Raw genomic sequence first — 26,128 nt, forward strand, 5'->3', positions numbered from 1 at the left:
AGAATACCACTGTGGATGATGTCATAATCCCCATGAGGACCACGGGGAAACCATTGTCGATCTCTCTGTGGGACCCGTGGAGTATGAGCATCCTAGGTAGTGGGCGGAGGCCACCCAGCTAGAGCTCATTAGACTTATATATAAAGCCGGCCCAAACAGGGCCCGACGCTGTTACTTGTACCAACTGGGACTAGATTGGGAGAGAGTTACTGCCATGAGCATTGTATTGTAGATAGTTTAATAAACCCTTGTTCCACTATTGCTGGCTTCCTCAAGTTACTAAAGTGTACCTACACCACATGGACTGCAGCAGTTGAAGAAGGCATCTGACCACCACCACCTCGAGGACAATCAGGGTTGGTCAATATGAAAAATGAAAATCGCTTATTGTCACAAGTAGGCTTCAAATGAAGTTACTGTGAAAAGCCCCTAGTCGCCACATTCTGGCACCTGTTCGGGGAGGCTGATACGGGAATCAAACTATGCTGCTGGCCTGCCTTGGTCTGCTTTCAAAGCCAGCGATTTAGCCCTGTGCTAAATAACCCCAATATGTGCTGGTCTAGCCAGCAAAGTCCACATCCCATGAATGAACAAATAAACTCCCTCAGTTGCTTGAACTACCTGGGCCAATATGAGTTCTCTGTTCCTGCGAGTTCGCTGTCTGTTTCTGGTCTACGAATGTCATCCCTGATTGGTGTACTGTTTGTTCCTCAATACAGGGTACTGGTTTGTTGGCTCACCTACACACGCTGGCTTGTAACATAACTGGACAAGCTGTAGTATAACTGGACAAACTACAGTAAAAGAGTCTGGCACATAAGGGTTAAAGTGGGCATGAGTAGAGTACCACCCACACAGTGTGCAAGAGAAAACCTGACCAACACCATGGGGTCAGTGTAGTGTTGGACAGAGCTGTGTCTTGAAGCAAGCATGGAGACAGTTCCTAGCCTGGGCCTTTACTGTACATATGTGCATGGTTTTTAGTCATTAATAAATATGTATTGTTGAACTACCCAAGACTACAAATACCTTAACAAGACCTACACCCAACACCTTACAGCTCACGCCACATAAATATATAATGGCAAAGGTGAGTCAGAAGCTAGGTATTTTGTGGCAGATTACTTGACCACCTGACTCCCTAAAGTCTTTTTACCATCTGACAAGACGCAAATCAGAAATGTGACGGAACGGGGGAGTCAGTTCGCTCCGATGGCTGGGTGGCTGGTTTGTGATGCGGAGCAACACCAACAGCAATGTGATGGAATACCCTTTGCTTGCCTGGATCAGAGGAACTCCATTCAAGAAGCTCAACGCCACCTAGGACAATGCAGACCTTTGGATTGGCACTCTATTACTACCTTAAACATTCACTCCCTCTATCACCAGTGCACATTGGCAGCAGTGTGCACCATCTACAAGATGCATTGCTAAGACCTTTTCAACAGCACCTTCCAAACTGCTAGTGTAACCATTTGAGAAGAACACGCATGGGAAAACCACTGCCTACAGGTCACGCTCCAAGTCCAATATCATTCTGACTTAGAAATATATCATCCTACTTCCATTGTCTCTGGGTCAAAATCCTGTAAGTCCTTACCTAACAGCACCGTGGATGTACGGACACCACATGAACTGCAGTGATTCAAGAAGACAGCTCACCACCACCTTCCCAATTGGAATTAGAGATGGGCAATAATTGCTGACCTGGCTGGCTTTGCCCACATCCCATGAACAAATAAAGGGGGAAAAAAAGACAACTTGTGCAGCTGTGACTTACCCGCTTGCCATTTTCCCCATCAATTATTACTCCTGCAGATTCCACTATTCCTGTTCCCATTGTGTTGCAAACCTGTTCCCCGGGCCTAATCCTAATGACAGTGATGATACCTGCAGTCTAGCTGGCTCCCAGTAGTGTCATGTTTGGAATATCCAGCATTACCAATGGGGTTTTCCAGGAGCTTCTACACAAATACCACAAAGTCTTTCGGAATGAGTTAAGTTGGATCAAAGGAGTGAAAGCAAAAATCTATGTCGTGCCAGAAGCAACACCAACATTTTCATGCCAGACTGATGCCTAATGCTCCACACCAAACAGTGGAAACAGAGTTGAAGATCTGGAAGACCTGGGCGTTAATTACTCCAGTCCAGTTTTCAGAATGGGCAGCACTGATCATCGAGTGTTGAGCACATTCCGAATCTGCGGCGATTATAAAATGACGATGAACAGGGCTGCTAGAGTAGTCCAATATCCTATCCCAAGGACACACCAAATTGGATTTAAGCCATGCGTACCAGCAGCTTGACCTGGAAGATGAGTCAAGAAAGTTCATCACCATAAATACCCACTTGGTCCAATATACGAGATTGCCTTTCCATATTTCATTGGCCTGTGTTATATTTCAGTGCACAATAGAGAGCCTTTGTAGGGCATTCTGAAGGTTGTCGTGTATCTGGACAATGTCCTAGTGACGGGGCCGATACTTCCTGGGCCACTTGACAGGTCCTGAGCACAGGGGGACAGAATGCACAAATGTTAGCCTGTCAGGTGTTTAGACACAGATCTGGCTGTTGGGGTCTGGTCACAGTTTGCCTGGGAACAAGACCTGTGTAGTAGTTGTGCTGTTCTGTGTATATGGTTCTTAGTTAAACAAATCACTGTTGTGATTAAACACTACCTTGCCGCTTGACTTGCAATGCAACACTTTGGTTCCATAATGAAATTCAGTCACTCTCTTAAGGATGAGACTTTCCTTTTGAATGCATTTCAGAAACTGTCAGTCATTAAATGCTTGGACCTTTAATACAGTGAGCAACTTAATAACTGATCCTGGACTGTAAGCAAATGTCCCACCAGTGCTACATATATATGTCATGAGAACATCCTGAACCTGTTTCATTGCAGTGTGAAGTTAATTAGGAACAGAGAATTATGCCCGCCAAATATTTCCTTTGCTGCCCCTCAATTCCTTCTCTTTAGTAAACCATCCAACTCCCTCCTTGATTCATTTCCACTGTCAATCTCAATGGTCATCTCTGGAATTATTCCAAAATTATTGTGTTCTTTGGTTGCAAAGCTCTTCACATGAGGTCCATTCTCACTCCTGTCATCCTCACTTTCAGTTTTGTAAACTTGAAACATGAATCCTTTGCAATAATAAATAATTCACCTGCATCACTTTTTTAAAAAATATTTTTATTCTCCTCCTTTTTCACATTTTCTCCCAAATTTACACCCACCAACAATAAACAATAATCAGCAACAAATATGTCAATCCCCATGTCAATGACAACGATCCCATCCTCCCACCAAACCCCAAACATTAGCCCGCATGTTTACATAAACAAATGACAAAACGGAATTAGGGATCACCCATAGTCACCAACAACACACACCACACCCCTCCCCCCAACCCTCCCACCCATCCCCCCCAACTAATGTTCGATGTTATCCAGTTTTTGAAAGTGCACAATGAATAATGCCCATGAATTGTCGAACCCCTCCATCCTTCCCCTCAGTTCAAACTTAACCTTCTCAAGAGTCAAGAATTCCAAGTCCCCCCGCCACGCCAGGGCACAGGGTGGAGAGGCCGCTCTCCATCCCAACAGGATCCACCTTCGGGTGATCAACGAGGTGAAGGCTACAACATCTGCCTCCGCACCCGTTTCACCTGCATCACTTTTTGTCCGTTCCTTGCCTTATTTTGAAAACTTTAGTCTGATCAACTCTGTCGCTTGCAAAGGAAACAACCTCACATCGATTGCTTAACCTTCCTGCATGGCTTAAATCCTTGACACCCAAAAGTACATAGAATTTCTTATTTTTCCATAATACATCTGCTGGATATGTAATTGATTAGATTTCTGAAAATCTGCATTTATAAACTACTGAAGAATCATTAAGTTTGTATCTGGGGCAGATCTGACTTTGGAAGCCTCACTGCTGTAGTTACCAGTCTCACCTGCTTTCAAGAAAACTCACTGCATTTAATTTCATGGCCGTTTTGTAGACACAGAACCGTGGAAAGCGAATGAAGGAAGGAGCACACATCAACCGATCACTATTGGCACTTGGAAACTGTATCAATGCTCTGAGTGAGAGGGGAGGAAATAAGTACGTCAATTACCGAGATAGCAAGCTGACACGATTGCTGAAGGTATGAGGGGTCTGTGTGTATCAAGACCAGGATCACCATGTTTGGTTATCTAACCCATTTTTGTTAGTGCTTGACGATTGCATTAAGCTTTTCCTGGATTGACCTGATGCTGTTGTAGGATTACAAAATGAAATTAAACTGTGACTATTGTTTTTGTTTAAAATAGATATTGAATTTATTGTCACAAGTAGGCTTACATTAACATTGCAATGAACTTACTGTGAAAAGCCCCTAGTCACCACATTCCGGCACCTGTTTGGGTACACAGAGGGAGAATTCAGAATGTCCAAATTACCTACCAACACTTCTTTCGGGACTTGTGGGAGGAAACTGGAGCACCTGGAGGAAACCCACCCAGACACAGGAAGAACGTGCAGACTGCACACAGACCCAAGCCGGGAATCGAACCTAGGACCCTGGCTGTGTGAAGCAACAGTGCTAACCACTGTGCTACCGTGCGAATTCGCGGTGCGATACATTCCCTCGTCACGCAACATACGTTTTGTATAAAACTGCAATTTTTATTGGTAATGTGCACATGACAAGAGTTCGTCAGGCTTTCAGCACCTCTTCCCTCAGTCAGCTACCATTTGCAGGTCAGCACAGATTTCCATTTCTGAGTTTGCTTCCTTCTTTCCCATGGTAGGATTCGCTGGGTGGAAACAGCAGGACAGTGATGATTGCTCACATCAGTCCAGCGAGCCTCTCCTTTGAGGAATCACGGAATACTCTCACTTATGCAGACCGTGCCAAAAACATTAAAACCAGGGTAAGCACCAGGCAATTGCCACCAATATATGGCTTTAAATTACCTTCAGTCTTAATCTACACAGGAAATTTCTGCTTTTGAGGTGTTTCAATGTCCCTTGACCTGATAACACAAATTCAACCAGATAATGATTCAGCAACTGCAAATGCATCTGAATGTTGAGTAAACGTGAAGATATTTTTTTTTAAATAAGAGGCTGGGTACTTAAGAGATTTAAAATCAATCCATTTCCTGGGTTCTAGCCTTGAGGGTACAAAAAAGGAATTCAATGAACTCTGAAAAGATCAATAATTTTCTAGTATAAACATAGGGCACGATTCTCCGCCCCCCACGCCGGGAGGGAGAATAGCGGGAGGGCCTCCCGACATTTTTCACGCCCTCCCGCTACTCCCCCTCCCCACCCCATGCCCGACCCACGCCACAAATTGCCGCTCGCCGTTTTTTACGGCGAGCGCCGATTCTCCGAGGCCGATGAGCCGAGCGGCCGGGCCTTCACGCTCGTTTCAACACGGCAGCAAACACACCTGCTCACTGCCGTCGTGAAACGGGCGCCAGATGCCCATTTGAGGGCCCGATTGGCACGGCAGTACCACGGCCGTGCCAAGGGGGGCATAGGCCCGCGATCGGTGGGCACCGATCACGGACGTACGTCCGTAACGGACGCTCTCTTTTCCCTCCGCCACCCCGCAAGATCAAGCCGCCACATCTTGCGGGGCGGCTGAGGGAAAAGACACCAACTGTGCATGCGCGGGTTGGCGTTGTCCAACCTGCGCTGCGCGGCCGACATTATCGGCCGTGTCAGCCGGCGTGACACTTGACGTGCGGCCTTGATGACCGTCATCAAGGCCGCGCCACCGTGACGCACGGGGCCACGCGCCTAGCCCCGCCCGGGGGGGAGAATCGGCCCCGGAAGTGGGCGTGAAGGCTGCCATGGGTCATGGCCTGTCCCACGGCAGCCTTTACGATTCTCCGCATTTGCGGAGAATCTCGCCCATAGATTCTAGAATGTTAACTGGGTGTCACTTTGACATAGGGTCACTGCAATCTTTTTGTGATTTCGCCAAATAAAAAGCCATTTCACAAAAACAGCAACTGATCATATTCCTTTCATTACGCTCTTCACCTTGTATAAAGAAATGAAAGTTCTGATGGTAATGTTAATAAATAAGTAAATTTATTACAACGAATAACAATTTGAATTTGACTGCAACATTGGGAAAGAGAGAATTTGCTGTACAAGCTATAGTTGGAACTGCAGTTTAGTTTGTCATTCCCCATTATTGAGTAAAATTAGTTTTGGCATATCCTGGGTCTAATGTGATTCTCATTCCATGCACCAGGTAAAACGTAATTTGATGAACGTGTCCTATCACATTGCTCAGTACACCAATATCATCTCCGATCTACGCAGTGAAATCCATCGTCTAAAGAAGAAGATAGATGCGCAACGAATACAACAAACAAAAAATGATAGAGCTGACATACGCAACGTGCAAGGTGAGTGACGGGTCTGAACAGTGGATAGCATCAACCACAATGTGTTAACTCACCATCTGTGTTCATTTGAGAATTCTGTGATGTGGTATATTTGTATATTTGCATATTTCCGAAATATCTCCGGAGCAACAATCTGCCTGTTTCAAGTATTAAAATGTCCTATTTGGTAACATCAAGCCATTTTGTCTTAATGTTCTAAGTGTTTCAAAGGGAAGTTGGGAATGTTAAACAACTGTGAGAAAATAAATGAAAGCCTAATGCTACCTAAATGTTCTTTCGTCGGAAACACTTGTAGGTTCTGTTGTGTTATAAGCTGCTACTTGATGTAGGCTTTGCTGAAGGATGCTCCAGACTCTGAGATAGGTTCAACGTATTTATTGAGCGATTAACAATGCTCCTAAATGAGTTCGGCACTCTGCTAATCTGACTCTAGTAACTCAGTCTACTCTGCTAACTATACAAGCTTGCTCTTAACCACGTGCTAGGGTGTGATGTTGCTGTTAATCAACCCTGTCTTGTTCTCTAGGTTTCTGCCGGTGGAAGGGGCAGAGCCTGTGTGCCTTGTCCTTTTAATAGTGGTCGTGTAGTGCCCGCTTAATTTGCTAACAGTTTTTAAAAAATCATTTTAAGGGCAGCACAGTGGCGCAGTGGATTATCCCTGCTGCTTCATGGCGCCGAGGTCCCAGGTTCGATCTCGGCTCTGGGTCACTGTCCGTGTGGAGTTTGCACATACTCCCCGTGTCTGCGTAGGTCTCTCCCCCACAACCCAAAGATGTGCAGGCTCGGTGGATTGGCCACGCTAAATTGCCCCCTAATTGGAAAAAATGAATCGGGTACTCTAAATTTAAAAAAATAATAATTTTTTTTAAAATTCCAATTAAGGGGCAATTTACCGTGGCCAATTCACTTTCACAGTAACTTCATTTGAAGCCTACTTGTGACAATAAGCAATTTTCATTTTCATTTCATTTCATTTTACACCTACCCTACACATCTTTGCATTGTGGGGGTGAGTCCTACACAGACACGGGGAGAATGTGTCTCAGGGACAGTGACCTGGGGCTGGGATCGAACCTGGATCCTCGGCGCCGTGAGACAGCAGTGCTAACCACTGCACCACCGTGCCGCCTAGTATTTGCTAACAGCTTTTGACAGGTTTCATTTAAGTTCTGGGTATGAAGTCTGGGGTATTTAAATTCCCTGGCCTCATCAGGCAATATTTCCATTGTCTGCGCAGCCACCAACAACAGGTAAGTCTGTGGGACAGGCTGCTGGACCAGCCCGTTCAGTCTCCACGATTGTGAGGGACGCATGATCGCAGCAGCAGAGACCTACGTTTTTTCCTTGTAGGATCCAGAGGAAATGCCTGCCTGGCACCTCAATGAATTTTTAAAATTCATCTTCCCTTATCTGGTTCTTCAATAAGACAAGCTGGCAGGAACCCAGCCATTTTCCTCTTAGGTCTACATTTGTGATCCAGTATATTCATTAGGACCTGCCGTGTATATAAAATGGACCTCATAAGCTGTGGGCATGTGCTTCTGTCACTCCAGTAAAAGTCCCAGCAGGTCAGCTCCTGCAGGTCCAGCATGAGGGATTTTAAGTGTATCCAGCCACTTACCCATTAATGGTTTGTACTGAAATCACCCCCATGGAGATAAACTGAATGGCCTGAATGAGGTTCAAAACTCTCACACGTATGCAAAGATTTAATGAAGATTACGAACCTAATTGCAATATATTAATCAGATGTTCAAAAATCCTTTATGGTCCCTGTATATTTTTCTGCCCGACATGTTGTTTCTCATGTGTAAATTAAATTGTTCCATTCTGAGAAGATGTGGCTTACATTCATTTTAGTCAGTAGGACTGTGCATTTAGGAGCTGGGAAAGATATGGCATGGTTGACAAGAGTCTGATTAACCTAAAAACCTTTTAGTCCTGAATTATGGTGTGTATGTTTTTGCTTGTAGACATTTGCTCCACGGGATCTTGTGAATTTTAAAATTTTTATTCCCTTAGCTGAGGTACAGCTACATTCCTCCCGCTACGACAGACGGGAGATGGAAAGGCTTCGTGAGCATCTGATCACTGCCTTTCGAGAACAGATGGATATCCGACGCAATTTGCTGGAACTGGACAGCAACAACATGCAAATTCAAGTTGACACATCCAGGCACTTACTAACTATCGCAGAGTAAGTACACTTCATACTTCCCTGCTGCTCACTGCAAACATTAGTTCCTGCCGGTGTGCGCAAGGTTGAATAGTTGAAGAGGGAATAATTATCAAAATCAACAACGAAGATAATAAATCTCTAAAGAATCTTGTTTGATACAACTGGTTACAGAAACAATTAACACATTGTGATACGTTAAAGTCCTCAAAGAAATTATCAGTAACGTTAATTATTTCCAAAACCTTTGGTATCAACAGTAGCTCATTGTTAGTTGCCTCCTGATCATGTATGACATTAATTTTTTTTAAAAATAATTTTTATTAAGATTTTCACAAAATATAAACAACAAAACAATATTAATAAAACAACCGTGGTAAAAACCCAAGAACAACACCCACCCAACTACAAAGGTAACTGCAAACAAAAAAATAAAAAACACCCAAACAACAAAAGGGAAAGAGATAACACCCGCCACATCCCACAAACCCATGTACACAGTTCTCCATCCCACCGAACCAACCCCCCCCCCCCCCCCCCCCCCTTCCCGGGTTGCTGCTGCTGACGGCCTATTTCCCTACCGTTCCGCCAGGAAGTCCAGGAAAGGCTGCCACCGCCTAAAAAACCTTGTACTGATCCCCTCAGGGCAAATTTCACCTTCTCCAATTTAATGAACCCCGCCATATCATTGATCCAGGCCTCCATGCTTGGGGGCCTCGCATCCTTCCATTGAAGCAAGATCCTCCGCCGGGTTACTAGGGACGCAAAGGCCAGAACACCAGCCTCTTTCGCCTCCTGCACTCCCAGCTCACTGCAACCCCAAAAATTGCGAGTCCCCAGCCTGGCTTGACCCTGGATCCCACCGCCCTCGACACCGTCCTTGCTACCCCCGTCCAAAACTACCCCAGCACTGGGCACGCCCAAAACATATGGGCGTGATTCGCTGGGCTCCCCGAGCACCTAGCACACCTGTCTTCTCCCCCGAAAAACCTACTCATCCTAATCCCAGTCATGTGGGCCCTATGCAGCACCTTGAACTGTATAAGGCTAAGCCTCGCACAGGAAGAGGAGGAGTTCACTCTCTCCAGGGCATACGCCCACGTCCCCTCCTCAATCTCCTCACCCAGCTCATCTTCCCATTTCCCCTTCAGTTCCTCCACCGAGGCCTCGTCTACCTCCTGCATTACCTGGTATGTGTCTGAAATCCTCCCTCCTCCAACCCACACCCCCGGGAGCACCCTGTCCCGTACCCTACATGGGGGCAGCAAGGGGAACCCCTCCACCTGCTGCCTGGCAAACGCCCTAACCTGCATGTACCTAAACATGTTCCCCGGGGGGAGCCCAAACTTCCCCTCTAACTCCCCCAAGCTCACGAACCTCCCCTCCACAAACAGGTCCCTCAATCTCCTAACCCCTACCCTGTGCCAGCCAAGAAATCCGCCGCCAATGCTCCCTGGGACAAACCGATGGTTCCCCCGTATCGGGGCCTCCATTGAGCCCCCCACTTCTCACCTATGCCGTCTCCATTGCCCCCAAATTTTGAGGGTAGCCGCCACCACCGGACTCATGGTATACCTTGTTGGAGGGAGCGGCAACGGCGCCGTTACCAGCGCCTCCAGGCTCATGCCCACACAGGACGCCACCTCCATCCTCTTCCATGCTGGCCCATCCCCGTCCATTACCCACTTACGCACCATCGCTGCGTTGGCAGCCCAAAAGTACCCACAGAGGTTGGGCAACGCCAGCCCCCCCCCATCCCTGCCCCGTTCCAGGAACACTCTTCTCACCCTCAGAGTCCGATGTGCCCACACAAATCCCATAATACTCCTGTTGACCCTCCTAAAAAAGGCCTTCGGGATAAGGATGGGGAGGCACTGGAACAGGAACAAAAACCTCGGGACTGCACTCTCCCCGCCAGTGACAGCGGTAACATATCCCACCTTTTGAACCCCTCCTCCATCTGCTCCGCCAACCTTGTGAGGTTGGGCTTGTGCAGGGCCCCCCAGCTCCCAGCCACCTGGACTCCTAGGTACCTGAAGCTCTTCCCTGCCTGCTTCAGTGGGAGCCTACCAATCCCCTCCTCCTGATCCCCCGGGTGCACCACGAACAACTCGCTCTTGCCCAGGTTCAGCTTATACCCAGAGAAGCCCCCGAATTCACTAAGAATCCTCATCACCTACGGCATCCCCCCCACCGGGTCTGCCACATACAGCAACAGGTCGTCCGCATAAAGCGACACTCGATGCTCCTCCCCACCCCACACCAGGCCCCTCCAGTTCCCTGACTCCCTCAACGCCATGGCCAGGGGCTCAATTGCCAATGCAAAGAGCAAGGGGGACAGGGGACACCCCTGTCTCGTCCCCTGGTACAGCCGAAAGTACTCCAACCTCCCCCTATTCGTGGCTACACTTGCCATCGGGGCCTCATAGAGCAACCTCACCCACCGGATAAACCCCTCCCCAAACCCAAACCTCTCCAACACCATCCACAAATACTCCCACTCAACCCTATCGAAGGCCTTCTCCGCATCTAATGCCACCACTATCTCCGCCTCCCCTTCCACAGCCGGCATCATAATAATGTTGAGGAGCCTTTGTACTTTGTATTCAATTGCCTTCCCTTCACAAACCCCGTCTGGTCCTCATGAATGACCCCCGGCACACAATCCTCTATTCTTGTGGCTAGGATCTTTGCCAGCAGCTTGGCGTCTACACTTAGCAGCGAGATCGGCCTATATGACCCACACTGCAGAGGGTCCTTGTCCCGCTTCAGGATCAAGGAAATCTGCGCCCGTGACATAGTTGGGGGCAAAGCCCCCCCCCCCTCCCTTGCCTCGTTAAAGGTCCGGACCAACAGGGGGCCCAACAGGTCCGCATATCTTTTATAAAATTCCACCGGAAACCCATCCGGCCCCGGCGCTTTCCCCGACTTCATGCTCCCTATCCCTTTAACCAACTCCTCCAGCTCGATCGGTGCCCCCAGTCCCTCCACCTGCCCCTCCTCCACCCTCGGAAATCACAGCTTGTCCAAGAAGCGCCCCATTTCACTCCCCTCCACCAGGGGTTCAGACCAGTACAGTTCCCCATAGAAGTCCCTGAAGACCCCATTAACATCTACCCCACTCCGCACCACCTTTCTTGCTCTATCCGTCACTTCCCCAATCTCCCTGGCCGCGTCCCGCTTTCGGAGCTGGTATGCCAGCATCCTGCTCGCTTTCTCCCTATATTCATACACCGCCCCCTGTGCTTTCCTCCACTGAGCTTCCGCCTTTCTGGTAGTCAATAGGTCGAAGCTGGCCTGAAGGCTACGCCTCTTCCCCAGCAATCCCTATTACAGAGCCTCCGCATATCATGTATGACATTAATAACATGCGTAAAGCTAATGGAACTGGAATAAATCTTGCGCTGCAGTCAATGACATTGTAGTTACATGCCTAATGAGATAATCACACACTGCATCTTTCAAATTGTGATGGTGTTCATGGATTCAATGCATCAGCAAGCAAATCACATCAAACAATTTGCGCTTTACATCGATAAAACATCCCTTCTCCATTGAGTGTTTACTATCCACTGACTCCTGCTGGAAGCTTAACATATGTTAACATTAGATAACTATTTTGATGTGTGCATTGGTGAATAGTCTGTTGATGATCACTATTTAATAATAATAATCGCTTATTGTCACAAGTAGGCTTCAATGAAGTTACTGTGAAAAGCCCCTAATTGCCACATTCCAGCGCCTGTTTGGGGAGGCTAGAACAGGAATTGAACCCGCGCTGCTGGCCTTGTTCTGCATTACAAGCCAGCTGTCTTAGCCCACTGTGCTAAACTAGCCCCTCAAAAACATCTCAACTCCGACATGAAGAATGAAGCATCAGCCAATGTACCAGATGGCAGTTTACACCCATGGAACCCAAACCCTTCATGGAGAGAGGGAAAGCAAAAAATAAGTTATGTGATAGTCCCACGTACAAGTGACTGAAAAGTGGAACGTAAAGGGGTGATGAGGTGGTGGATTATGTCACTGAACTAGTAATCCAGAGATCCAGACTCATGCCCTCAGGACAGGGGTTCAAATCCCACCATAGCAGGTGATGGAATTTAAATTCAATTAATTAATTTGGAATTAAAAGCTAGTCTTGTAATAGTCACCATGAAACCATTGCCAATTGTTGTAAAAAAAAAAAAGTCTGGTTTACTAATGCCCTTTAGAGAAGGGAATTTGCTCTCATTACATGGCCTGACCTACATGTGACTGTAGACCCACAGCAATGTGGTTGACTCTTAATTGCCCTCTGAAATGGCCTAAATAAACCACTCATGTCAAGGTCAATTGAAGATAGGTAACAAATGCTAACTTTGCCATTAATGCCCACTCCCACTTCCCGTGAACGGACAAATTAAAAAAAAAAGGCAGAAATCCAATAATATCTTTAAAATAATCTTTGCTGTTTTCATCAATGATGTAAATGAAACACAGGCCAGCGTTATTTGAACTATGCTGTCCAAAGCCGGTTATTTGATGGGGAACTGATTCAAGTGTGATTTAAATGTCATCTGATTGTTCCTGTAGCTGGGTTCAGGAGAAGGCTCGGCATGCCAAGAAGTGGAGGGAAGAGTACCGAAAGGAGGTGTACAGCAAGGAAGATAGTGAGAAGGATTCGGACACTGGAGATGACCAATCCGATATTATGGAGCCAACAGAGGTAGCTGTGGCCCGGGAAAATATTGCTGCCCTCGTGGCTGAGCAAAAGAAATTAAAATGGCAAAAGGTAACCATATATATAACCCAACAGCTTCAATATAAATCATTGTTTATTATAAAAGAGCTCTGAATTCCCTGGAATAAATATGCTTATTAAGAAAATAATTTAAAATCTTAGCTTTATTTCATAGAATGTTTGCACAAATTGAAAAATTAAATTTTGTTAATTGAATTCCTGTTTAAGGACTAGCTACAAAAATATATTTAACTATAAGCGTGGGGGGGGGGGGGGGGTTGTTGGGTTACGGGTATAGGGTGGATATGTGGGTTTGAGTAGGGTGATCATTGCTCGGCACAACATCGAGGGCCGAAGGGCCTGTTCTGTGCTGTACTGTTCTATGTTCTATATACGAACAGTTTGAATTGGAAACTTTTCTTGCACTTCATTGCCTGCCAACAGAAATATAATGGTATTTTTAGTCATAATGAAGATTATAAAATAGATTTTCATAAATGTTTTTCATCATTTTGATAAATTATCATGCAATAAAATTCAGATACAACTTGCAGTCAATTGCTCAATCTATACTCACACCAGAAACCCACCTTTATTGAGTGTGGAACCCATATCCGCATCAGTGGTTTTCCTCGCTAACTTATTTCACAAGTCTGTTATACTTTAGTTGAATAGGTTCTGCATCTTTTTGCTTGAGTTTTTACAATTTTTGTCATTTTTCCCCCCTCACCTCCTCAGAAGGTGTTGGCCTATTTCCAGAATATCTTTCACATGGTCAATTATACTTAAACGCCAACAAAACACTCTCTCTGGTTGTCAAGCTTAAATCAGTGGGTAGGGCTTTTTACACAATATATTTTTAATATAAATTTGCTAACTTTTCTTTATCTTGTACAAAATAAATCTTCATATTCTCAGGCCATGATGAGGAATAAAATGTAAAATGCAGCCCTTGATCAAATAAAGCTCTAAACATATCTTAATGTACATGCACACCAAGGAATATGATAGAAAATTTATTTGTTTCTCTCCACTCTGAGTGAACATCCCAAAACAACCCAAATTTCTTTAAACATCCCCTCTTATGCTCACCTGGTCTTCTTCTAGTCCCGATCTAATTATTTTTAAAATGGGTCATCTTTACTCAGAGACCAGACCCCTCATACATTCAGCTACACTAGGTGCTGTATCACAGGTTACACAAGACATCCAGGTACATATTTTGAGGGAAGAGACTGTAAACCCTGCTTTCATTTCTTACATAGATCTCCACAAGGCTTCAATGCTCTTAATGCTTGTATGGGCATTAAGCTTGCCAATGGAAGGCCTGTTGTCTTGTGGCACCCAATTTAGATTAATTGCACCATGATAACCCAGCATAAAATGAATACGTTATAAGCCTACTACATTTCCTGTAAGTTGGCTATTCCCACAGGGAGGTTGTTACTACACTTCATATGTTCAAATTCGAGTTCACTTAATCTGCTGAAATTTCCAATCTCTAACCAGTTTCCACTTTCCCTTTTCTAGGTTGAGTTGGAGAAACAATTCATTGACATCCGTTCCCGTGCTCATAGATTGGAGGAGCTCCTTCCCAAGAGGATCAGCAGTGAGCAACAGCGGGAGGTTTTGAGCCTGCTCTGCAAGGTGCATGAGCTGGAAATTGAGAACACAGAAATGCAGTCCAACGCATTACTCAAGGACAATGTCATACGGCAGACAGACTATGTCGTTCAACGCTTTGAGCAGCATAGGCAACTGTGTGCTGAAATTATTCAACAGCAGCGGCAGATCATAGATGGTATTATATCACTTAATCCTACAATTTATGCATATTGTGCCTTTGGTTAGTTACAAATGATTGGCTTTGCAATCCTGTGTATGTATGAATGTTGCATTTCCTGATAAAGCTGTGTTGATTTTAAAACCTACACTCACTATGTTACGTGAACAATGAACTTCCTATTTGCATGGTTGGGATTGACCTGTCAGAATGACAACAAGCATCTTTTGTTTCAAGTTGTAATTGCAGCACAAGTAAGTGATGCTGTTTCTTTATATTGTATATTGTGTCTCTTAACAGATCACAACCTGCTGGTTCCTTCACAGTTGGATGAGTTGTATGAAATTTACCTTAGAGATCTGGAAGAAGGTAACCTGGACCGGATTGTAGCCATCCATACAGTCACAACAAGAACCCTGAAGGTACAGTCTAACTTGTGGGCATAGAGATCTATCTATTTAAATATGTGAGAAAAATCAGATCAGCTCCTTTCAGATATATACTATATCGGAGTTATTCATCTTCAGAGGTTTATTTATTTCCCACTTCATGTAATTTTTTTGAAGTTAGAAATGTTCTTTGTATTAACACTGGTTCCATTGAGTACATAACATTAATGTAATTTTCACTAAAGTGCAATGTTTTTGAGTATTTTTTTTAAATTCCCTTTAGATTCAGAATTTAAAATTAAAAAAATACTATTGAAAAGTGTTCAGTGCGATTAATGTATCATGATAATCACTGAACATTTCAGTCCAAGGAACACTTTAGTCGGAAGATAATACTAAAATGAACTTGGGATGGGGAGGGTTCATGCCCTTAAGTCATCTAAAAACTAAGGGCTATCTATAGCACCTGGGTGGACAGCTCATTCATCATTCTGAAATGGACTGGACTGAGTTTTATACAGGACAATGGATGTAATAACTGAGTGCACCACTATACCTGAAATAGTTGCCAAAGATGTACAGAAACCTAGCCAAACCAGCTCCTGTTTTGTGGGTGCAAAGCAGCACCTACGCCTTCAATATAGCAGGCAGGAAGCATACACTAATTATGAGCCGATCGGGACCCTGGAGCTGTGAAGCATTGTGGATAGCGCAATCGCTTCACAGCTCCAGGGTCCCAGGTTCAATTCCGGCTTGGGTCACTGTCTGTGCGGAGTCTGCACATCCTCCCCCTGTGTGCGTGGGTTTCCTCCGGGTGCTCCGGTTTCCTCCCACAGTCACAAAGATGTGCGGGTTAGGTGGATTGGCCATGATAAATTGCCCTTAGTGTCCAAAATTGCCCTTACTGTTGGGTGGGGTTACTGGGTTATGGGGATAGGGTGGAGGTGTTGACCTTGGGTAGGGTGCTCTTTCCAAGAGCCGGTGCAGACTCGATGGGCCAAATGGCCTCCTTCTGCACTGTAAATTATATGATAATCTTATACCACTTTCAGAATTGATTATCCACCCATACCCCATCCCCTTCCATTCCACTTCAGCGATGAGCTCGTTGTTAGTGGGAGCGATTCTCGAGCCGCATTGCCCCTGACGCTCTCATTGGGCGTGAACCAGATTAGCATATTTAAAGCAGTATTTGAATATGTTGAGTCAGTTTCAAGCCGGATTCTCCTAATTCCCGGTAATCCGCATGCTCGCTGGTGCAGTGTGAGGCTGGCAGGAATCATTACTGGTCTCCACCACCGTGATGTTCACGCTGGGAGGCACAGAGGACATTGAAGCCCCTGAGTGGTCAGGGACATGACAGGGCAGTTCCACGGCATTGGCCCAGCACCCTGGAGGTGCCAGGGGACAGTGGCAGGTTGACCCTGCCAAAGGGGCAGAGCCTGAAAGGGGAGGGGCCTGAAGGACGTCATGAAGAGGAGGGAGAATTTGGCGACCCTATAGGGTATCGTTTAACTGGCGGATTCCGGCAGTACCGGTAATTGGGGGCAGGGAGCCTAATACCGGCGTGAAGTGGGCGGGGGTGTTCTGATCGGGAGACCCATTGGGAGGGTCCCAATGCCCCGATGCCAGCGATCCTTGGGAGTTTGGGGGAAAAGGGGTTTGGTGCCGGCGAGGCTGGTTGGAGGGGAGTACACTGAACCCCGAGGCTGCGATGTTTGGGGGTGGGAGCCTGAACTGTCACTTTGAGATCATCGCACTCCGATCTCTCTGAAGTCCGGCCTGCCGGTATGAAGCACATCCCACTCCAAAAAAAATGACAAAGTGCAGGGAGATCATGGTTTGGAACAGTCGCTGCGATTCGCACCAGTTTTCTCAGCCAAAATGACGCTTAGCCGCTTTTTGGGAAAATTGCGCCCAATATTTGGACCTTGCGTGCTTAATTTGAATGAGGACTGAGGTTCAATCTAGGGTGTGTCTCAGCCTCACCATTCAAATGGAAAGATTATTCCCTGCACCCTGCCCAAACATGAGGCATTTGATTTTTAAGCCAGAAATTCTAGAAAGTACAGTTACAGTTTACATTGATTCATAACAAGATCTTTTAACATTATTTTTATTTTAATAAATTTAGAGTACCCAATTTAATTTACCAATTAAGGGGCAATTTAGCGTGGCTAATCCACCTACTCTGCACATCTTTGGGTTGTGGGGGCGAAACCCACACAAACACGGGGAGAATGTCAAACCCCACACGTACAGTGACCCAGAGCCGGGATCGAACCTGGGACCAAAGCGCCGTGAGGCAGCAGTGCTAATCACTGCACCACTGTGCTGCCCATCCTTTAACATTATTGATGTCCACAAATGTGGAGCAGCCGTCACGGCACCTGGGGGCCCCTGGGTGATCAGGGATACGGCAGCGTAGCCTCGGTCCTCCCCTTGGAACATAAGCACCTTGATGCTGCTCGACTGGCACCTTGGCACTGCCACCCAAGCATTGGTAGGAGCACTCCGTTAAAGTGGAGGCCATCAGCCTCGCCGTACTCCCTTGAAACTTACTACCGCTAATTTGATTGCTTTTCTGTATTATGCTGTGTCCCTATTGTGCTAACAGTCTGTGTTTTCTCCCCCTGCCAAAAATAATTTAAACTCCTCCCAACAGCACTACCAAGCCCACCAGAAAGGATGTTAATCCGGCTCTGGTTCAGATGTGGACTGTTCTGCTTGTGCATGTCCCACCTTCCCCAGAAACGGTCCCAGTGATCTAGGACCGTTGGATCCTGCACCAACTCTTAAGCCACGCATTTATCTGCGCTATTCTATTTCTGTACTCGCTAGCATGTGGTACTGGGAATAATCCAGAGATTACAACTCAAGAGGTCCTGCTTTTTAGTCTATTGCCTTGCTCCCTGAATTCTTGATGCAAGAACTCATATCTCTTTCTACCTATCTCATTGGTACCAACGTGTACCCGTGACCTCTGCCTTATCACCTGTGACCTCTGCCTTATCACCCTCCACATTCAGAAACAGCAGGCAGGAAGCATTTTTGGGGAAGAGAAAGAGCAACTCACAGTTTCTTCTCTCAGCATCCAGGAGCGTTTCTCTGGATTGGCTGAAAACCCCCACCAGACTGAACCCAATCACTGTCTGTTGCCAGGCAGAATATGGTCTTTGGTCAATCCATTGGCCACCAGCCAACCAATAGAACTAAATCCCTCCGATCTCTTGGGTGCCAGAAAGCCTGATTCTTCTGTTCAAAATCTAAATCTTCACAGCTCAGTGTACTATTTTGAAACTTTGAGTTCCTTACTTCCTCTGTTCGACTGAAAGGTGTATGTCCATTAAAGATCCATGGATCAAAATGATAACCACAAAGTAAAAGAAATGGGAAATAAGCGATTCAACAGGCAGGGCCTTTGCAATGAGTATAAGTTTACATATTTGTTCCGTCCCTATGTGTCATTTCTGCGTAAGGCACAAACAGTTTGTACCAAAGATATGACAATAATACACCTTCTTTACTTGTATGCTGTAAAAAAACCTGACTCCTTTGTCATCAGCAAAGTCTTGTCAAATGTGTTCTGTTGTCACAGTTTGAAACATGAAGTAAAAAAGAAAAATGTGTTACAAAATTCATGTCTGCCCTAGATATTCTCTGGAGTTGATTTGTCTCTCTTGTAAGCTGATTCCGTATCCCTTACAACTCTTTTAGGTTAACCAGGTACGTGAAATGAAACAAACTTCCATGTCCCTTACAAGCAAGTGTTTACCTTTATTGGCCAATATCTAATCATGTATTCATTCACTAGATGCAGGTGTTATTTATTGCTTTTCTCCGATTGCCCTTCAAATGGCGACGGTGAAACCGCTTCTTAAACTGTTGCACTCCATGTGGTGAAAGTGCTGAAAGGGAGAGAGTTCACGGATTTTCACCCACCTATGATGAAGTAATAGCAATACATTTCCAAGTCAGCATGGTGACTGAGGGGAATTTGCTGGTCAGTTGATGTTCCCATGTGCCGACAGCATTTGTCTGCCACGTGGTAGAGGTTGCGGGGTTTGCAAGATGCTGTTGAAGGAGCCTTTGATAGTTGCTGCAGTGCATCTTGTAGATGGTATGCTGTCCTGCCAATATGCACTGGTGAAGGAGGGAGCGAATTTTGTTGTGGTAGATGAGTTGCCAATCAAGCAAGCTGCTTTATCTTGGATGATATCGAGCTTCTTGAATGTTGTTGGACTCATCCAGGCAATTGGAAAATATTCCATCACGCTCCTGACTTGCACCTTACAGTTTGCAGAAGAGCTTTGGAAGTGAGAATGTGGGTCACTTGCTGCAGAGTGCCAAACTCTGACCAGCTCTTGAAGTCACTGTATATGTGTGGCTGGTCCAGTGGTAACCTGCAGGATGTTGATGGTGGGGTATTAAATGATGGCAATGCCTTTAAATGCCCAAGGGTCAGATCATTGCCACTGCTGTCATGGGCATCCCTCTCACCTGTAGCGTGTCACAGGACCATAACAATAAAAATCACCTTGCGATATGACACCATTTTGTACTTGCCACCACAAGCAGTTCTCCAATCTTCCTAAAGGTGGACCTGTGCACACTTTAGGGAAACAGAAGGCTGAATTTAATGGTGCTTGCTGGAATGGACATGATGGGGGTGAGAACTGCTGATACGGGAAACCCACTGCAAACGGCTGGAAGGCCGTTAGGCTCATTAACAAGCCGTCTGAGACCAATGATCCTTAACCTATCAGAATTTAATGGTGGCCCAGGGATTTAACTGGACGTTTGTGTGTCTCCTATGTTTCCAGAAAACTGCCCAGCAAACAGTTTCAGATTTGTTTGGGGGTGGGGGGGTTCTCTTGTTCAAGGTGGCCAAACAAAGGTGATGGCATCAGAAAGAGGAGAGTCAATGAAAGCCTCAACCCTGCCCTTGCATTCAAACCCACCCACCCCCCTTCCCCTCGCTGGCAGCCCCCTCCGCACAGCACCCATCCTCCCCACTTACCTCTCCAGTGACAATTTCTGGTGAAAGGCCTTAGGGTTGTACCGGCAGTGGCCACCACACCCGGTGGTGCTGTGGGTACTGCAAGCGCTGCCGGCCTCTGATTGCCTGGCAGGGTGGTGCTGTGGGTACTGCAAGCGCTGCCGGCCTCTGATTACCTGGCAGCTCTTGAGGGCAGGATTTCCATGTACTGGAGACTTACCTCAGTTTGAGGCCCAAAGGTGTCCAGGTGAGTGCCTTATTGGACTGGCAATGTCGGGCCACCCTTGGAAAAGCAATGCAGTTATCTCATTGCTTCTCTAACTAATGGGCAAGTTTCTCATCAATACAACTAATACCACCCAAAGTCGTTCGTAAGTCAGCAAACTTAAATTCATTTATTTTAAATGAGATGTTAACACCAGAGTGAAACATCGAAACAGATAAATATTTTATCTTGTGTACAATACAGCAGTTTTTTTCCACATATAAAATAAAATCAACTGATGGTCACAGCTAAATAAAGTGCCTCCACCATATGTCTGTGGAGTAAAGATGTTTTATGTTCGAAACCCATTTTCTTATTGCTTTGGTCTTTGCACTTTGTGAATAGTGTAGGGTTTAAAGTTGGTTATCTTCTTGGTTTGACCCTGCAGGATGGTTCAGTCACTAATGTGGCCCAGAGGCTAAAGGTCGGAGAGCTGATCCAGGATGTGGACTCTGATCAGGAGAGTGTGCGAACAACTGGATCTGAAAAGCCTTATCCTTGGCGAAAGAATTGCAAAGATGCGCTACCACCGCTTGTACCAGAGCCAGAGAGGTAATCTTAAGAATATAAAGGCACAGAAGAGTACAGGCTCCAAGATAAACTGGATGTTTTCAACCCTAAATATTATCTTTACCTCAAGAGTTTATTGCCAGATCGGCAAGCCAGAATTTTTTTCCCCATAATGGGAGTACAGAGTAAAAATGATGAGACCTGAGTGCTAACTTGAAAACTTGCTGCTGGTGGGAATTCTGTGCAGAGAGGGAAGGAGGCACTGTTTATTTTTAACCTCTCTTTCACCCTCCGGTCGCTGGTGAATGTTCAAAGGCATTAATTGGATGAGGAGGTAGGTGATTGGTTGGTGAACTTTAAGATTTGATCCCTTTAAATGGAGGTAGTTCTTTAAACCGGTACTGGAGAGGTGTAAATATTCTAATGAATTTATACCTTAACTTGTTAAGTCACTTGATATAACTACAGATAACAGTTGAGTCATTTGTCAAAATTTGAAACCTAATTAGTATGGTAAAACAGAATAAAATTGGCAGGGCAGGTGATGTGTTGCAGCCAAAGCATGTGGGAACTGGTATAAACTAGTGTGATCCACAGCAAGCTGGGTGCCGATGATACTACCAGGATGTACGAGTGACTGCCGATGGATGCTATCAAAAGTCTTCTTAAAATCGGTGAAGTTGAGAACGATAGGGCCTGAAAGAGAGGGCATTTGGCAAGCCCATGCAGAGTGTCATTCACTTTGGGATAGAGGGGAGCTTTGCCAGTGATTTGGGGGGGATTGCAGTATTATTCTGAGATCAGATCGCCCTTTAAAAATGGCACCCCGATCCTGTGCAGTGGGTCCTGTCAGCGAATGTAGACACCGCCCCTCTCAAGGTCAGCGCAAAACCCGCCCTCTGCAAAAGAGTTACTAAGTGTCATTGAGTCCCACCTCAGTAGCATTGCCAATGCCAGCAGGAAACACTCCGGTTCCCTGCTGGTGGCAAAATGTAACTTTTATTGGGAAGAATTGATGCCGATGGGGAAAGGCAAAAGTGGGATGGGAATAGGACAGGGAGAGAAACAAAAGTTGCTTCGAGAGTAGGTGTAAATAGGAAATGCAGAATCACTACCAATAGATTCTATCCAAAAATGAACACAAAATCAAGAGTAAGTATTTAAAAGTTTTCAACTCGATGTTGAGTCCAGGGGGATGTAAAGTGTCTACCAATAGCTGAGGTACTGCTCCACTTGCTTATGTGTTTTTTAAATTTAGTGTACCCAAATCATTTTTTCCAATTAAGGGGCAATTTAGCGTGGCCAATCCACCTAACCTGCACACCTTTGGGTTGTGGGGGCGAAACTCGCACATACAGGGGAAGAATGTGCAAGCTCCACACGGACAGTGACCCAGAGCCGGGATTGACCCTGGGACCTCGGCGCCATGAGGCCGCAGTGCTAACCCACTGCGCCACCGTGCTGCCCTCTGCTCCACTAGCTTATGTTGAGCATGTTTATATTCTGTGGGTTTTATTTATCTTTGGATGGCAGGTGTTAGAAATCATTCAGATTTTCTCATTTACACCTCCTCTATAGGGCAGCACGGTAGCACAGTGGTTAGCACTAGTGCTTCACAGCACCAGGGTCCCAGGTTCGATTCCCGGCTTGGGTCACTGTCTATGCAAAGTCTGCATGTTCTCCCTGGGTCTGCGTGGGTTTCCGCCCGGGGCTCCAGTTTCCTTCCACAACTCTCGAAAGATGTGCTGTTAGGTGAATTGGACATTCTGAATTCTCCTTCTGCGTACCTGAACAGGCGCCGGAATGTGGCGACTGGGGGCTTTTCACAGTAACTTCATTGCAGTGTTAATGTAAGCCTACTTGTGACAATAACGATAATACATTATTATTATTATCTAGGCAGATCTTTTAGAAAACTAGAAACAAGGCCACAGCCCCTCAAACCTGCTCCATCATTCCATGAGTTTGTGACTGATCAGTTGTTTGTTTCTTTACATGTCCCAATGCCACTTGCCTTCGACTTGTGCCATCATTCTGTTTTGTGGTTTAATCTCTTCTGCCTTCCACCATATCACAGCACTCCTCCTCCAACCCGCACCTCCCCCCCACACCCCCCCCCCCCCCCACTACCCTTTCCCTGCCTCTGCACTTGCTATAAACCTATTGCATCTCCAACTTTTTTTGTTCTGTTTCTCCACAAATGCTGCCAGATCTGCACTGTGCGTGCAGCACTTCCCCTTTTTAATTTCAAATTTGCTGCCTCTATAGCATTTGCTTTTGTATGAATCTAAAATAGTAGTTGATTGAAATGAAAAAAAATGAAAATCGCTTATTGTCACGAGTAGGCTTCAATGAAGTTACTGTGAAAAGCCCCTAGTCGCCACATTCCGGCACCTGTTCGGGGAGGCAGTTACGGGAATCGAACCGTGCTGCTGGCCTGCTTGGTCTGCTTTCAAAGCCAGCGATTTAGCTCTGTGGGGGACAAGATCTAGAATTCTTGAACAAAGCAATAGCTCTGGATGCTACAACCTACATCTCCGACCAGCTTTCGAAATGGACCTTTATTCTTTTCCATCAGCACAAGTTGACCTTGGCGTCAGTAGAAATAAGTCGAATGAAAGGTTGTGGAAAAGTCTGCAGAGAGAGAGATTCATGGCTTGCTGGCCAAAATTGAAACTTCCCTAACCATAATCACAGTAAAATATATTTTGTGCAGAGGCAACCCCAAAATGTTACAGCGCAGATAGGCCATTATCAATATATTTATTTACCCCATTACTACTGTGTGCAATTCTTCACAGTCCTTCTTAGTGTTAGAGCTCATCTGCCTTGCATTCCAAGCCATATAGGACTTGTCCACCCATGGGCCAGATTGTAGCCTTTCCCTATGTGGCCCCCAGAACCATTGTTCAAAATACCTTTAAGACGGGTTAGTGAAGTTGAAGATTCCTAAACCTGGGAAAGAAAGAGGATGAGATTTGCGGAGCAGCGAACATCAGCAGCTGTGAGTATGTGGAGATGGAGAGGCTGCGGGGCTCATGGGGCCTCTATCTGCCATGCGTTCCCCTGCTCTCTCCTCACTTTCAGCCAGTTCTTGCCGTTTTCCCCAGTTTCTGCTTCTCCAGCAACCCCCCCCCCGGAGGTGAGTAAGGGTCAGGGAGGGAGGGTGAGTGAGTGGGGAGAGTGGGTGAGCGAGTAATTTGTGTGTGTGTGCGCGTGTTTTTTTTTTCAATCCATTTTACGGGATGCGGGCGTCCTGTACACCCACAGTGCTGTTAGGGAGGATATTGACCAGGAGACAGTGAAGGAATGGCGATATATTTCCAAGTTGGGATGATGAGTGACTTGGAGGGGAACTACAGGTATCTACTGTCCTCGCCCTTCTAGATGGTAGCTGTCATGGTTTTGGAAGGTGCTGCCTAAGGAGCCTTGATCAGTTCCAGTAGTGCATCTCGTAGATAGTGCACACTGCTGCCAATGTTAATCCATGAGAGGGTTTGAATGTTTGTGTAAGGATACCAGTCAAGCAGGCTGCTTTGACCTGGAGGATGTCGAGTTTCTTGAGTGTTGTTGGAGCTGCATTCATCCAGGCAAGTGGAGCGTATTCCTTCACACTTCTGACTTGTGCCTTGTAGATAGTGAATAGGCTTTGGGGAGTAGGGTTGTAAGTTAACCCTAGCCTGTGACCTGCTCTTGTAGCCTGGTATTTATATGGCTAGTCCAGTTCAGTTTCTAGTCGATCATAACTCGCAAGATATTGGCAGTGGGGGTTTCAGCAATGGTAATGCCGTTGAATATCAAGAGGCGATGGTTAGATACTCTCTTGTTGGAGATGGTCATTGTCTGGCACGTGTGTGGCGCAAATGTTACTTGTCACTTGTCAGCCCAAACCTGGATATTATCCAGGTCTTACATTTGGAAATAGACTATTTCAGTATCTGAGGAGTCGTGAATGGTGCTGAACATTGTGCAGTCATCAGTGAACATCCCCACTACTGACCTTATGATGGAAGGGAGGTCATTGTTAAAGCAGCTGAAGATGGTTAGGCCGAGGACACTAACCTGAGGAGCTCCTGCAGTGATGTCCTGGATCTGAGATGATTGACCTCCAACCATCTTCCTTTGTGCTAAGTATGTGGAGGGTTTCCCCCCCTGATTCCCATAGACTCTAGTTTTGCTCGGGCTTCTTGATGTCTGAGGGATGCGCGTGAGCGCGCAGGGTGTGTGGTGAGTGAGCGAGCACCTGGGATTGGGAGTAAGCCGACACAGACACTTTTACCCTTCCACACTCTAATACTCATTTTTATTTATTACACATTTAGAAATATATATTAATTATTTAAACGTTTTTTTCTACTCAGCAAGTTGTTTCTTTTCATACGTCAACTTTTTTTTGAAATTTCTTTTTTAATGTTGTGCCAAACCGTCTCTTTCCAAAATTTGCTCACGGCCCCTAGAGTGAGAAAGAAATTGAAATCTGGCCCCTCACGTAAAAAGATTGAACAAACCTGGTATAGAATGTTAAAAACATGGAAAAATGCAGTCCTTAACAGTCTGCAAGTGAATGTGCTATTTATTTGTTCAGGTTCTACAGATTTTTACTTATATTTTCATTCATTTTTCTTCTTGTTTTTGTAATAGCTTTGACAGGCTCCGTGCACCTGGACTCATTCTCGGTCTTTAGATGATTACCTGCATTACCAAATATACCCATGTAAAAGTCCAATTTGAAAACTAACCGTTTTTGGCAAAAATTGAAGGGTCAACTTTTTCATGATTCATATTTTCAAGGAGTTGGCGTTCATGATTGATTTGGGCCCACACAACATGAAGCAAAGACCGAAGCAAAATCTTGAGTAA

General features: G+C 45.7%; 1 protein-coding gene across 1 annotated transcript in view; it reads left to right on the forward strand.

The window, feature by feature from the left end:
• Window positions 1-26,128, forward strand: part of kif19 (kinesin family member 19) — a 241,009-nt gene that overhangs the window by 199,000 nt on the left and 15,881 nt on the right. Inside the window, exons 8-15 of the mRNA XM_038777686.1 lie at window positions 4,011-4,157; window positions 4,804-4,926; window positions 6,267-6,423; window positions 8,446-8,620; window positions 13,175-13,373; window positions 14,853-15,123; window positions 15,406-15,527; window positions 21,147-21,310. Coding sequence (XP_038633614.1) covers window positions 4,011-4,157; window positions 4,804-4,926; window positions 6,267-6,423; window positions 8,446-8,620; window positions 13,175-13,373; window positions 14,853-15,123; window positions 15,406-15,527; window positions 21,147-21,310 — 1,358 coding nt within the window. The remainder of the gene's footprint in view (window positions 1-4,010; window positions 4,158-4,803; window positions 4,927-6,266; window positions 6,424-8,445; window positions 8,621-13,174; window positions 13,374-14,852; window positions 15,124-15,405; window positions 15,528-21,146; window positions 21,311-26,128) is intronic.

This window comes from Scyliorhinus canicula, chromosome 18, assembly GCF_902713615.1.
Source record: "Scyliorhinus canicula chromosome 18, sScyCan1.1, whole genome shotgun sequence".
In the NCBI taxonomy this organism is placed as follows: domain Eukaryota; kingdom Metazoa; phylum Chordata; class Chondrichthyes; order Carcharhiniformes; family Scyliorhinidae; genus Scyliorhinus; species Scyliorhinus canicula.